At 47.0% G+C, this 15,757-nt stretch overlaps 1 protein-coding gene across 1 annotated transcript in view; it reads right to left on the bottom strand.

Annotated features, from left to right (window-relative positions):
- AKAP13 (A kinase (PRKA) anchor protein 13) overlaps nucleotides 1-15,757 on the bottom strand; it is a 158,275-nt gene that overhangs the window by 91,376 nt on the left and 51,142 nt on the right. The window contains exons 6-8 of the mRNA XM_014545432.1: nucleotides 12,166-12,364; nucleotides 7,272-10,368; nucleotides 2,492-2,625 (exon numbers count right to left, since the gene is read on the bottom strand). Coding sequence (XP_014400918.1) covers nucleotides 2,492-2,625; nucleotides 7,272-10,368; nucleotides 12,166-12,364 — 3,430 coding nt within the window. The remainder of the gene's footprint in view (nucleotides 1-2,491; nucleotides 2,626-7,271; nucleotides 10,369-12,165; nucleotides 12,365-15,757) is intronic.

The following is a 15,757-nucleotide window of genomic DNA, read 5'->3' as shown; positions in this document are numbered from 1 at the left end:
TGCGGGGGAGGGATGGGGGGGGGGGGATTGGGGGGCAGCCCCCGCTGACACCCGCCTTGGCTGGCCTGGGGCCTGTGGGCAGCTCCTGTGTTGAGCATCTGCCCCCTGGTGGTCAGTGCGCATCATAGTGACCGGTCGTTTTGCCATGTGCTTGATTTGCATATTAGGCTTTTATTATATAGGATGAGGCACACTGACCAACCAGAGGAATATTATCTTTCTCAACGCCTAAAACTAGAAGAAAAAGAAAACAGGAAAGAGATGAGGGAGTTTTTTATTTTTAAAAATGTTTTGTCTTCTTTATAATGGACAAGATACCATCACAATGGAGATATCTCTCATGGGAAAGCAAGCATCGGGCTGTGCTCAGTGACACTAACCACTGCCCTGTTAAGGTGGAGGACTGAGAAACAGGCATTTGAATTCGAGGATATGAGTCTGTTCCTTCTCTTTTTGTAGGGGCTTCTGGAAACAAAGACACATGTACCCTACCCATGCAGGGTGTGTTCTCTTTTCTTTCCCCAGGGGCAAAAGCAACATTGAGCCACCCAGGCATTAGTCACGAGTATTATCTGCACTAAGGAGGGGTTAGAACGGTCAGCACCTCCCTCCCAATGCGCTCCAATAAAACCAGGCTTGTTTATCACCCTTCAGACACTTGAAACAGTTTGGGAGGGTACAGTGCTGTTTATACTAGTGGAACTTTAAGAAGATACACCACTTAGCCCTCTGAAGAACCAAACCAGTGCACCATCTGGTCTAGACAAGGAGGACTGATGTTCTGAGAGGCAATATAACTGAGTGCGGTAACTTGATTTTCAGCTTCCGAAAGGTTTTTGCTTTTCTTAAACCAGCGTGGAATTTCAAATTGAAAGCAATGTTTCTCTCTAGAAGTTAAAGTTCCTTGTTTTTAAAATTCATAGCTTTAAAGAAGAAGAAAAGTCATTTCAAGAACCTGAAGGAAAGCATTTTAAAACTTACTGAATATTAAATACAGAACTGCCATATAATCCAGGAAATCCACTAATAGGTATATGAAAACATATGTCCACACAAACTTGTCTGCAAGGATGCATAGCAGTAGTACTCACAATGGCCAAAAAAAACCAATCCAAATGTACAACAAAATGCGGCATATCTACAGAATGGACTATTACCAATAAAAAGAAATGAAATACTGATCGATGTTACATGGATGAACCCTGAAACACCATGCTCAGTGAAAGACCCACATGCTGTATGATTCCATGTATATGCAATTCCAGAATGGACAAATTCATAGACAGAGAGGATTAGTGACCACCAGGAGATGGGGGGAGGATGGGTGGACTGCTAATAAAAGTGGGTTTTAAAAAAAAAGTGGGGTTTCTTTTGTGGGATAACCATACTGTCCTAAAATTAGATAGTGGTGACAGTTACAAGACTCTGTAAAGCTATTAAAAACTACTAAACTGTGCATTTTACTTGAATGAGTATGATTTCATAGTATGAGAACTATATCGCAATAAAGCTGTTATGAAAAAAGATAACATCTCGCCCTAGTTATTTTGGCTCAGTGGTTAGAGAGTCAGCCCAAGGACTGAAGGGTGTTCGATTCCGGTTAAGGACATGCACCTCGGTTGCAGGCTCGATCCCCAGCCCAGAGTTGGTGCATGCGTGGGGGGCAACCAATCGATGTGTCTCTCTCACATCGATGTGTCTCTCTTTCTCCCCCTCCCTCCTTCCCTTCCATTCTCTATAAAAAGAAAATCAATTGAAAAAATATCCTCGATGAGGATTAACAAAAAAAAATAACATCTCAATAGAGCTATTATGAAAAAAAACCTACTAACCATTTTTTTCATCACTCAAAATGACATACTTCATATTGCAGACAGATAATATTGAGCTCTAAGTTAAAATCTCATTTTTGCTGCTATCAGTTTCTACATAAAGAAAAGGAGCCATAGCTGGTTTGGCTCAGTGGATGGAGCATCGGCCTGCGGACTCAAGGGTCCCAGGTTTGATTCCGGTCAAGGGCATGTACCTTGGATGCGGGCACATCCCCAGTGGGAGGTGTGCAGGAGGCAGCTGATTGATGTTTCTCTCTCATCGATGTTTCTGACTCTCTATCCCTCTCCCTTCCTCTCTGTAAAAATCAATAAAATATTTTTTTTTTAAAAAAGGAAAGAGTCAGGTTTAAAAGAACTAACATCCCTTTGGTAATTCTCATTTGGTGACCCATTAAACTTGATGACAAACTGAAAGGTCTTGTGCTCACGGGGAAACTAAAATCTTTTCCATTACCATCTCCAAGGGATCCACTCGGAAAGGCCCATTACACAACTCTGCCCTGTGGCCATTTATGAAAGCTTAACTGCATAGCCACGGTTACATGTCATGGAACGAGAGAAAGGAAAAAACACTCCCCAAAACAAAAAAACAAGGCCGTAAATCAGGCCCGCCAGGCCACGCGAAACAGTTTGTGCCGGTGAAGATCGAGGCCACTCACCGTCTGCGTCTTCAGGCCTTGTCTCGTCCCCGAAGGCGCAGCCGTGTCGCCTCCAGCAGCCTCTTCAGAAACGGAACTCTGCCTGGGATTCCTCAGAAAATCCACCTCATCGTCAGCCTTGGTGTCTGGCATTTCTGAAGAGAACACGAGGGTTACAAAGTGCATTTGGAACATTGATTCCTGCGCCTTACTATTGACACAACATGCTCCGCGTTTCATGTGTTTTCGTTTTTTTGCTTTGGGGCTACATGGAAAAGTATTCTTTTACTTTCAGGAGTTGGTGTCATTTCTGACCCTACGCTGAGCTATTCCTTTACTACATGGCTGCATGGTTTTCTCTGGCTTTCGTATGGGTTTGTAGGTAAGGGAAGGTCCAATTCAATGGTTATTGAACTTCCATTTTCACCAATGACTTTTCATGACAAACCTGAGTGTGGTGCTGACTTACATATGCTCCAAGGTAACAGATTAACAGGTGAAGCTAGGCGGTCCATCTCCACCATCATCCAAGAGGCAAGAGATGCTTGCATGTGTACAAGACAAAAAAGAAAGCACTGAGGTAAAGCCTTTAAGAAGAGTCTTTCTTTTAAAAATACTACATACAGCCTGACCAGAATGGCTCAGTGGTTGAGCATCGACCTATGAACCAGGAGGTCATGGTTGTTTCGCGGTCAGAGCACATGCCCAGGTTGTGGGCTCGATCCCCAGTGTGGGGGCATGGAGGAGGCAGCCGATCCATGATTCTCTCTCATCTACTTATCTCTCCCTTCCCCTTCCTCTCTGAAATCAATAAAAATATATTTTAAAAATAAAAAACACTACATACACTCATTTACCCAGAACTGCAAATGGTAACACTAACTGTTCTAGTAAGTTATTGTTTTAACTTTTGTTTCTTCCCAAACCGAGACATAATCACAAACTAGCAATTCCTTTTTTAAGAAAGAGTTTTCCTTTTTTAAGAAAAAGTCTTCTCTAGAATTATGCTCAACACAGACCAAACAACAGTGGTTACCTGGTCACCGTATGGGTAAGCAAACACAGGAAGGACGTGCTAAAATGTCTGAAGCAAATTTAGGCTTTGGCACTTCTTTGAAGGGGACTGATGACCGAACAGTCAAAATTCACCTTGATAATCCAAACACAAACGGAACCGTCATCTCAATTTCACCTGGAAAACTTCCTGCGGTTGTTATTAATCTAGTCATGCCACTGCTCTGGCAGAGAGAACTGCTCCCTACACCAAAGGGCAAAGAGGCTTCTTTCACCGAAGAACAGACTATATTAAAACCAGTGGCCCGGTGCACGGATCCATGCACATTGAAAGGAGATTAATTAGAAGAAATATTTTAATATTGCTATTCGCCCTTTCTAATACAAGTGTCAGAGATGAAAAAAAATTAGTAAAATGTATATGAAAATAATATATAAATTGATTAATAAGCAATAATAACTTGATATAACAAAAACATGATATAGAAGCAACAAAAACATGATATAAAAACATCAATAAAAACAATGACTGATAAATTAAACTCATTCTAATATCTCCCTGTATACCACATTTAGAGTAAAAACACTTTCAGAGCACTTGACTAATTTCCCTTGTGATGAAGTATGTACAACTTTAACTTTAACATCACACGCTCTTTGAACTCGAGAGAAAGCAACATATAACTGACCATGTCAGAAAACGGGTTCAGGTAGGAATATTCCTACTCTGTCTAGAGTTTGTCTTTGTGACTTATCAATAGTCATCACAAATGCTGGCATCACGGGAAACTGTCTTCGAATTAATTTAAATGGGAGGCCAGTGTCAGACGGGGATAAATCAATTCTTGGAATCAGAACAACCTCTCCTTCCACAGATCCTATGAATACTTCGCTTCGATTATGTTAGGTCGCAATCTTTTGATAATAAATCTAGTACCATTACAAAGACCCCATTTACTATTAAGATTCTCATTAGCATGGTGATTGCACCTACTTTCAATTTCAATTTATGGCACAACATTCCCAAAGGAGTAATACTATTAAGAAATTCGATGGGAGCTTTATATGTATTGGGAATGCACAAGTCAATGTTTATTTTTAAATTGCCAGTGCGCATCATGTACCGGACGGTTGGACAGATAGACATACAGTTGGTCACTTCACCTTTTATATATATAGATTTTGTCCTAAAAGAACACTGTGACATGCACAAGGATCTACTTTAGATTTAGAAAAGTTGCATTTCTATAAACAAACCTTTATAAATCTCTTCTTTCTTTGCCCCTATAATGACATAATCTTACTAGCAATTTAAAAACAGGCAAGGAAATCCAAAGAACCAAACTCAGTCCTATATTTCAAAAATGTGATTAAATTAAAAAATCTGACTAAGCCATGCCCTTAGAACCATTCCTTAACCAAGACATTTCAAGGTGAACCAGAGTAGATTTTTTACTGTTGTTGAGTTTTATTTTATTTATTTGGGGGATGTGATTTTTGGCATGACCTTGCTATCCTATGCCCATCAACTGATAATACGGATTTCTGGCAAGCATTGGCCAGTCGCAACGGTAAACACTGATTACTGACACTTGACTGGCCTGGCTCTCTCGTGTACAACCAGGTTCCCACAGCCCTGAGACCAATGCTCTTGGGGGAAGGGCTCACCCCCTCCTTCTACCCAGAAGCTGTGTGTTTTCCCCATTTCAATTTCTATTTGGCTTCATCCACAGCAGCAAATAACAAAACAGAAGCCAGGGCCCTGGGGCTCCTTCCAAATCAGCAGGTAAACTCATGTCCCTGCACTCATGAAACAGGCTGGTTATGCTCATGAATGGAATATGAACTTCCTAGAAAAAAAACCCTTTTGCTCTGAGATCACACTCGGGGCTTTTTTTCCAGGGCAATGTGACCAGGGGCTTTCCCCAATCCGGGCTATTTTTCTGAAGAAAGCACAGATTTTTATCACTGGCCACTTCTCTCTGTAATTTGAGACCATGAGCACCAAGCACATATGACTCCTCTTGGTAACTGAACAAGTAACTCGCCCACACAGATCAACCAACAACCCCAAACCCCAGAGATACCGCTGAACTGGCATTCATCGCATTTTCCTTCCTAAAACTTGAAGATCTTTTCTATATTTACGTGCTGATAAATATCAAGGTCTGAAATTCTCCCTGGTTTCTACCTTTCTGAGGGCACTGCAGACACAAAGCTCCTATAGTTCACGGTGCCTTGTGTTAAGTCTCACTGAGCCAGAAAGAGAAATCATTCCAGCGCATGTGGCCCAAGGCGCTGCACCCAAAGGAAAGGAACCCGGCCAGGCATCAGCTTACAGCCATTCCCCTTCTTCCCAAATGTCAACCTGCCGCGCCCCCAAAATAGACTTGTTTTTGTGCCTTATTTTAAAGAGTAGAGACCTCCTCACTGAAATTCTGAGAGAGCAGCCAACAAGTTTCTCCCACTAACAATACAAAACATCAATAAAACTAACATCCTAAAGTCACCAAAAAATACTACTGAACGTTTCTTAAATACCTCAGCTGAATTAAAAAAAAAAAAAGTTATAAATGATTAACAATGCTTCTTCGGGGAAATGACAATTGTGTTTGCACTGCTCTATTTCCTAAGCAACGCCTTTTCGTGTTCTGTTTGTTCATTTCTCTACACACCCCACCCCCACACGCTTAACTCATACTGCACTTAAAGGGATTTTCAAAAATGAAGAAAAAACATCAAAAACAGTCAGACAACAAAAACAAAACAGGCTAGGTCTTACCTACAACAGCCTGGGCCAAACATGGAGATAGGTCCTCTGTCTATACCTGCTGACAGGTGGTGGTATCAAAGCGAATCGAACTGACCTTGACAGGTTTCGGGAGTAACACGGAGCCTGGCTCCAGTTTCAGCTCCGGCCAACTCCCAGGGAGAAGTTTTATTCAGAGAGCTGGTCTGCCCTGCGCAGCGGGGGTGCTCTGCTCTGTGGACATGGAGCAGGCGGCTGTGTGAGCAATCAGCTCGCTGCAGCTGCTTCACCAAGATAAGCAGACACCACGTCTGCCCTGTGACAGCAGCTCAGCAGACTGGGCTGGGGCGGAAATCCTGCATCCTATGCCTGCACCGTGCAGCGGCCTGCATTCCCAGACTGCTGCCCAAAAGCCACAGGCCATGGGACGGGAGGTCTGGTCCTAGAGCAGGAAGAGGAGGGGGTGCCCCCCCGCCCCCCACAGATGACCTAATACCACCATGTGGGATGTGAGGCCATCGGCTTAGACCGATACTTACAGCTAGTTATTCATGAAACCACTCTGACTCTCAATTTGTTCAGAACACAGACGAGGAAGGGGGAAGGAGTTTCAGGCATGTAAATGAAACACTCTATTTCAGCACCGTCTTGGATGGCTCTAGAGAAAAGGCCTAAGCCATGTGAATACACGCACCTGCTAAATTCCTTTATCATTTCAGAGCAGCAGGGACCTAGCAGACATGGAGTTCCAGGTTAATAAGACCATACCGCCCACCCCATCCCAGTGTGACAGACAGAGCACCTACAGACTCAGGCAATCAAGCCAGGGGTCTACAACACAGGAAGCAAGGTCTGTTCGGCACTGGGGGCGGGGGGGCAGGGGCGTGCCTCTCCTGGGGGTGGTGACTATTCACTTAGCAGCCTGCCCAATGAATGCAAGACCTCTAACCAGCAAGGACACCTATATTCCTACCTGCACGTCACACAGACGCTCAGGGAGCTTGTCCCTCAAGTTAACTTCACATCTGCTTTGCTCACCTGTTGCTGGCTCAGGTCCTGGAACCGGCGGAATGATCTTCTCTGGCTCCTCCCTTCCAGCAGAGCATCCGGCAGGGCTCCCGGGTGTTTCTTCATGAGTACTGCCCGCTGGTGGGGTCTCCCCAGGCAGCAGGGCGTGCACTTTCCCGGCAGAAGCGCTCTCCAGCTGGCCAGCCCCTGGTCCTGCCTCCGCAGGACTGGACGGTGGCAGGTGACTGATGTCGCCCTCTGTGAGCAGGGCTCCTGAGGCCCTGACGTGCTCGATGACGGCATCCACTATACGACTCGCAGCCTCCTCGATGGAGTCTGCGCTCTTGGGCAGGTGCCCGGCCTCGGCAGACACAGCGTGAGGGTCAGGGGGAGCACCCTTGTCCCTGCTGGGGGCCTTGTCATCACTGGTGGAGAGCCCTGCCTCTGCGGGGAGCTCCCTGGCAGTGGGCTGCAGGGGGACGGAGTGTGTGTCATTCATCTGTGCCCCCTCGGAGGCATCCCTGCTACAGCTGAGGTGGGCTCCCTCCGGCTCCCCTTTCTCCAAAACAGCAGGCACCGTCTCTGGGGCTGCAGCACCCTGGAGGTCCGTCCCACCTTTGTCTGGTAAGGCTCCTGGCAAAACCTGGATCCCGTTCTCCTGGCGCAGCAAGACTTCCGGAACGGGCGGGTCCTGGGCACTGTGTGACAACGCCGTGCCCCTGGCTTCCGCAGTTCCTTGTAGCGCGTTACCCACTGCCACATCCAATGCCATGTTTCCACTCGCCTCGCAAGCAGTGGGCTCTCCCTGGGCTTGAGCGTCTGTCACTCCATCCACGGCAAAAGGTCCATTGCAATTAGGAGCCCGAGATGCATCTGGGGACAGACCCGGCAGCCGAGGTGAGCTGCTCTGCTCTGCACCCACGGCTTCCTGGCCCGCGTCTGTGGCCAGACCTGCTCCCGGTGGCACCGGGCTCTGGGCGGCCCCACCTTCAGTCAGCAGTGAGGCTGGTGGGGCCACTTCCTGGTTGTGTTTAGTTTCTGCATTCAGACAGGCCGAGGGTGTGCCCCAGGAACCACCGTGTTCAAGTGCTTTGTCCCGGGCACAGGCAGCTGAGCCAGGTTCTCCCTGGACCCCTGGTGACTCCTGTCGTGGAGGGGCCGTTCCCTGCTCTTCCCGCAGCGCCCCTGAAGGAAGCGTGTCCTCCTTAGCGGAGGAGCAAATCACTGCTTTAAATCTGTCACCTTTTCCCTGAGCCGCAGAGCTTTCTGGAACCACCGGGCTGTTTCCTTCTTCAGTCAAACTGGAATCAGAGGCCAAAGGGGCCTCAGCCACATGTAGCCGGGAAGAGTCGGTGCCCCCCTCCATGGTCCTAACTTCAGGGGCTGCTGGGAGGCAGGGGTCCTCCTGCTCCCCCCCAAATCCTTCAGGACTGGCGTTCCCCATGCTGGGCTGAGGATCCAGGGCAGTGGGGGGTGTGGGCAGGCCTGCTGCACGGTCTTCTAGTGGCTGCTTATCTGGATCATACCAATCTCCGCCATCTCTACAGTCTGTAGCGGTATGTGGCTGGGGAGTTGCTGTTCCCTTTTCGTTCTGGGAGGGGACAAGAGAAAGTGCGTCATCTTTCGTTACTGATTCACTGCCTGGACTGCCTGCCGGAGAGAAAGTCCTGCCTGATGTCACCGCCTGGTCTGGCACTGGCTCTCGCTCTGCTTTGGGGAAAACAGCGTGTGGAGGCAGCTCCACTTCAAGCGTGTTTGTGAGAGGTGTTTGTGAGTTCACACCTCCTGTTTGGCCCTCTTTATCCAAAACTTCAAGGGGACAAAAACCCACATCTTCCTGGGTGTCTCCCACAGGGACAGGGGTGACGGGCTCAGCCTGTGGGCCTTCCGGGCAGACAGCAGTGGGCGGAGGCCGTGCGTGGGGCGGGCCTGTGGTGGTGCCTCCAGGCTGGGTGACTGTGTCATCACGATGCTCTGCAGCCAGCGCACCACTAGACGTCACTGTGCTCTGTCCACTGGCAGGGGCAGCTCGAGGTTGATCGTCTCCAGGTGGAGAGCAGATGGGTGGCTTGTCGTTCTGGCTCTGAAGATGAGGTGAATTCGTTTCTGCCTTCTCCTTCGGCAAAGCATCTTTCTGTGGCCGAGGGAAGGGTAGATCAGCGGACGACACTGCCCCACCCGTGTGTGCTAAGGGAGCGTCCATCTTGCCATTTGCAGCAGCTGGAACGCTGGCAGGGCTCTGATCACCAGCACTCGCGTCACAACGTCTGGAAGTTTCTGTTTCGGCAGTTTTTTCAATAGGGGCTCCTCCATTACTCAGTACAAGTACCGACTCAGCAGGCGTCTCACCATCCAGGGAGCTGGTGGCAGACACGCAGTTTGGAACCATGGCTTTATCCACAGGCTGCCTGGTGTCTTTGACGTGAGAGGCTCCAGCTGCACCGACATGAGAGTTCTCCAGTCTTTCCTTTGTCCTTTCCCCGGCTTCGAGCACCTTCTTCTGGGTGGTGGCATCTGGGTTCCTGAGACCACGCTCCGTTCCCTCTGCGGTCTCTGGGACACCAGCATCTCCTGTTGACCTGCCTTCCTGTTCACCTGCAGGGAAATGCGGGGCCGGGCCTGACTCCATGAGTGTGACTCCCGGCAGGGCAGCACCCCCACTGCTCAGAGACCCCTGGGCTGTGGCCGCTGTGGCCGATTTTGCTTGAGTTTCTTCACTTCCGATTTCACAGGGTGGAAGGCCTTCTGTCCCCTTCTCCCCACAATCAGACATGCTCTGAAGGCAGCTTTGGGGATTAGACCGAGTCTCAGAGTCCACGGTAGGCTCCGCCTCTTCCTCTTTTCTCTCCACGCCTTTATTTTTCTTCCTACAGGAACAATCTGTGTTCTCTTCCTTGCCCGCGCTGGAGAAATCAGAGGGACGTTCCACCTGCGCGGCCGGGATCCCGGGGCCGCGTGGAGAGCTCTCCGCACCGGCAGGAGGAGAGGAAGGCTGCGGGCTGTCCGTGGACCCTGATGCGCAGGGAAGGAACGAGCCATCTGCATCTTGGGCAGTGAGCAGACCCGAAGGATCCTGGGCTGTCACCATTAAGGGCATAAGATTGTCCATCTGCTTGAGGTTTGTTTTCTAAGAGGAAATGAAAGAAATTTTTTAAAAACTATTCATGGGAAAAGATGTCACTGACACCCATCAACAAAAACCCAGTTGGAGAAAACTGACTACCATTCCAGCTCTTCTGAGGCTACACGATGAGCTGATCTAAATAAAGACAGAGAAGTTTCTCCTGTTCCTGATATCACTTTTCTCCCTTATAGCTCCATAGCCGCTGGAATGATAAAAATAAACAAGAATATAAAAGGTGAGCCCAGCCAGTGTGACTCAGTGGTTGAGCATCCACCTATGAACCAGGAGGTCATGGTTCGATTCCCAGTCAGGGCACTTTCCTGGGTTTCAGGCTCGATCCCCAGTGGGGGGCCTGCAGGAGGCAGCCGATCCATGATTCTCTCTTATCACGGATGATATCCCAAAGATTCAGGATTTCATTAATTGTTCCATCCCCCTCAGGAGAGGCCACAAATGAGTTAAATAAAAACTACAGGATTGCTCCCTTAGGATGTCATTTTGATCAAGATAAAAAGAAAGCTGGTTTCTCTCTCTCCCTTCCTCTCTGAAATCAATAAAAATAAAATAAATAAATACGTAAACAAAGGCTTCTGTGCTATGCTCCTTAGCATAGTCAAAACTAGCTTGCTTCCAGTTCCTGTTGAAAGCATAACAGTTTCCTAAAAATTACGAATGCAGTTCATTAAATTTAATAACAGGCAAACATTACAGAACAGAGACTGGCAGAAACAAGTGGCATTTCTTGAAAAAACATTAGACGCTCCTAACACATGCATCCTCGGACAGTTTCTGTGTCTCATGTTCTTTATCAACGATTCCCATACCTTGAGGTAGCTTTAACACCTGCAAACTGATAGTTTCAGCTGGACTCTGATTCACCCAGGAAGAAAAGCCTGCAGGAAAGCCTGACTTCCGGCCAGTCATTCACAGGAAAATAATATGACACCTGTTCATATCGGGAAAGGCAGAGGCAAGCTCCGCATCCAACTCTCCAATGCAGTGCGTCGGCCTGCTGGCCTCAGAAGTAATGCCTGCTCCCCAAGAAGCTTCTGGTACTGAGCTGACCCTAGATGACCTTAAATGAAATTATTGCCAAGCTTTTTCCAAATCAAATCATCTCTGAAATAAACTGGGTGGAAAAATGATCTAAACTTAGCCTTTCAGATGTTATGGCAGGAGAGCGGTACCCACATGACGTTCGTATTATCCATAATCAAAGCTATCAGGGAGTCTGTAATGTTTTTATGTCTGGCAACAACTTCATCTTGGAGGCCTTGAGTGGATTATAAAATCTTTTATTTTTTTTTTAGTGATCTTTGTACCATATAACTATCGATTCAAATACAGCAGCACTATCATCACTCATTTAAAAAGTTGTGAAAAGGCTTTTTTCTGAGGAAATCTGGTTCTTGTTCTTTAGCAACAATATCAGAAGCTACTTTGCCCATTTCGTTTTATAAAGTTAAACCAACAAATTTATAAAGACAAACAGACAAATTTCCTTTCATGCCAGGAAAATTTAGTTCTGGTTGTTACATATTTCTATATCTGCAATGTGTCTGTGTATCTTTCATTACTACAAAATCCAATAAAAAATTCTCTCAGCCTCCTACTGCTACAAACCCAATGCTAGTTCTCATCTATAAGCAGAAACACTGAATATTGCTAAAACACTGAATATTGCTTTATTTACAGGTTTCGCAATCTTTAAGGGAAGCGTTTTTGTTTTAAATATAGCCAAGGTTCACTGGGGGAAGGAGTGAGGGCACAGAGGCCTTAGAATGGAAATTTCTGCCTTACCATTAGCTGCTGTTGGATGTTCATAAGTTTAAAAATGTGCCCAGTGCAGCTGTCTGCAGGAAGTGGGGGTTCATGGTGCGCCTGGGACTCTGAGGTTAGTGTGTAGACATCCAGCTCCCGGTGATGCCTCACAGAACAGTCCCCACAGGGTACTTCATAGGACAAACTGCTCCAGGAGTCCGGTTCTCCAGCATTCTCCCTGTAAGCAAGCAACCTATGGTTAATGCAGCTCCGTCCCGCCTCCCAGGCACAGGTTGGACCCTAAGTCTCACACAGTATTGCCACACTGACTGCTTTTTTAAAAAATTGATTTGAGAGGAAGAAGTGGGGGAGGGGGGGGGGAGAGAAACATCAATGATGAGAGAGAATCATTAATTGGCTGCCTCCTGCACGCCCCACATTGGGGATCGAGCCGCAACTTGGGCATGTGCCCTGACCGGGAATTGAACCGTGACCTTCTGGTTCATAGGTCAACGCTCAACTACTGAGCCACGCTGGCCGAGCCCTGACTGCTCTTTGAGGCTCTGCAGGAGAAATCTGGTTTGGACAGTTCCCCAGTGATTAGGGATATCACTAATTGTTCCATCCTCCTCATGAGGCCACAAATGGGTTAAATAAAAACTACAGGATTCCTCCCTAGGGATGTCATTTTGATCAAAATAAAAAGAAATCTGGGTTCTTAAAATAGTTAATGTTATGCTAACAACCCAATAATGAGGAAATGTAAGGAGGATGACTCTAGCCTGGTTTTCAACAGAAGCCAGGCTTGTTAAACATTTCTCTTAAAACTGGCTACACCATAGACGGTTATACTGGGTATGGAAGAGCCTATCACCCCACCCATGCAATGCAAGGGCACTCCAACTGTTGTTAACGGTAGGTGAAGGAAGCACATTCAAAATTCTTAAGTCGTCCACATAGAGAAAACTACTACAATGCCGTATCATGTTCTCCTTGTCAATATGGTGAGCAAATCCTATTTTGAAGGAAGCCTTGGTTATAAGAATTACGAGTTCAAGTTTTTTTTATTAAAAGACAGAGCTTTGCTCAACTCATATCATTCAAATATACCTACCTCCTGTACAAATAAAGCCGACAAAGGTACAGGGATGTGGAAAAGCATTTCTCAGCTAGACCTCAAAGCACGAAACATCATCGATCGGCTGCCTCCTACACCTCTCCTAGTGGGGATCAAGCCAGCAATCCGGGCATGTGCCGTGACCAAAGAATCAAACTGGTGACCTCTTGGTTCCTGGGTCGACACTCAACCACTGAGCCACCACTCAGGCTGGGCTGTAAATTTAACTTTGAAGTTTGATTTTATAATGTCACTAACTCTGTTTAATTGTCTGACAGACATTACTGGCATATCTGCTTACTGAGATTAGCGCATAGAGACATCTATAGATATAAAAGCCTAAGCGACCAAACAACCGGTTGCTATGATGCGCACTGACCACCAGGGGGCAGACACTCAACGCAGGAGCTGCCCCCTGGTGCTCAGTGCACTCCCACAGCAAACCTCCTACGGCCGGCCAACCTCCCGCGGTCCCTCCCCCCAGCTGGCTGGCCCCGATCGCAGGCCAGGTGGAGGGACCCCACCTGTGCACGAATTTGTGCACTGGGCCACTGGGCCTCTAGTTCTCCAATAAGAAAAAAGCCTTTGATGGCATAACTTGCTCTACTTACCACCACTCAGGAGGCTCTTTGTTAAGGCAGAAACAAAAAGTGATAGAGTCCCTTCCCAGCAAAATTAGTTCCCTACTAACCCTGCCACTAATACGTAAACCTTGGGAAATTCCCTTCTGCAACAATCACCTAATGACCATCTACCTCTCCCATGATCTCCTGCCAGAGGAATGTGCTTCTGTTGCTATAATTACTTCCAAGAGCTGACCCTCCAGGCTCCCAGTTCACTGTCCCTGTGGCCCTTTCTTGCTTCCTAGCGCGTCCAGAGACCAAAGACTATCCATTGCAATTCTTCTCCCACTGCAATTCTTCCATGAACTCAGACACTCCTCCAACCTATCTTGTCGGCAGGTCTGGGTAGACCCCCGCATTCAGCAAGTACTCACATGCCAGGCACTATTCTAGGTGCTGGTGATATAAACCAAAACCCGTGTCCTGCGGGAGTTTATGCCCGTAGCAAGGGGAACAAGAGCATTCAGATAAATAAAACCCCTAGGATTCTGGAAGACAGCAAGAGCCAAGTGAAAAATAAAGCAGGTCTGAGGGTTGCGATTTTAAATACGGTGGGTCAGGGAAGACCTCGCTGAGGTAACACTGAAGCCAGTACATTTTCTGCTGTGTTCCGTACTGTGTAAACCTTTCCTGGGCCCACTAATAAAATCTGGCAGAGCTCTATGTATAAGAATATTCACTGCAACTTTAAGTATAATAGTCTTGAAAGTTAGAAGCAACCTAGCCAAGTCAGTAATGAGAGGGCAGTTTGTTAAATTAAAGAACAGATTTACAGACTATTACGTAGCCATTAAAACATAAAGCTAGTGCATGAAAGGCCAGAATTTGTACCCAGACTTTCCACTTCCACAGTGATACCTAGACTATAGTAGTTTCAAACTCTGACCACATTCAAATAATATAAACTGCAAGTCTGACATAATATGTATGAGAAGCTCATCAGGTATGTGAATTAGGTTTTGTTATCATAAATTTTACAGGATCCAGAGCAAGTTTTCAACTGTAGAAAACCACAATTAAGAGGCCATTCCTCAAACATTGGGGTTACAGCATCCAAACTGAGTATCCACATCTGGTTCCGAAAGTGAAGATTTATGTAAGTGGTACAATAACATCCAATAAGCCCAGAGTGAACACCAACCAACTTCCCAGTGTCCTAACTGCTGTGCAACAATCAACAGCCAACCAGCCTCTGCTTCTTACCTTGTCCAGCATGGTGTACCTCACGAGAAAGTTCAAATTTGATGTTCACATACTGTAAAACCCTGTCAAACCAACTGCAGAAAAAACAAACATGTTTTCTAGTACTAACAGCATTAGTCATTCAGGGGAGAAGTTCAAAGACACATCTGTTGAGGTACAACAACAAAATCAGATCGAATGTCAGAGAATAGACGACGAAGATCAACAAGGTGTCAGTCTGTACTCACTTGTGGCTGCCCACACACCACGAATATCGCAAGCCCATTCTACTTGGGTCCGAGCCGCATACTGCAGCTTTAAGGGTGGAGAGCCGCGGCCAGGTCGGCCCTGCCCAAAGGCGTGTTTTGCTGTCTCCCTCTGACAGGAAGTGCAGCACCTAGTTCCTTATTTGCGGGCCACTGCAGTATCTTTCACGAAACCACATCACCATCACAGTGCCAAACCTCAAGGAGTCCTACCAACTCCACCACAACGCCACTGAAATGGAGCAGGAGAAGCTAAATTGTGAGGGCGGGGGGAGGAGAGGAGGGAATCAGTGACACCCCAAAATGAACAGGAGGCTACTCACGATCTTAGGTGTTTGTGGGGAACTCACTGCTAGGCTAGTTGTGGATTCATGCACATGCAAATTCACTAGAAATTTTAGCACTGATGGTTTCTCTCTTCCCCCTTTTTTGGGGGGGGAGGG

The sequence above is a fragment of the Myotis brandtii genome, unplaced genomic scaffold, assembly GCF_000412655.1.
Source record: "Myotis brandtii unplaced genomic scaffold, ASM41265v1 scaffold409, whole genome shotgun sequence".
In the NCBI taxonomy this organism is placed as follows: domain Eukaryota; kingdom Metazoa; phylum Chordata; class Mammalia; order Chiroptera; family Vespertilionidae; genus Myotis; species Myotis brandtii.
The sequence above is the reverse complement of the archived record's forward strand: the minus strand, read 5'-3'. Positions and strand labels throughout refer to the sequence as shown.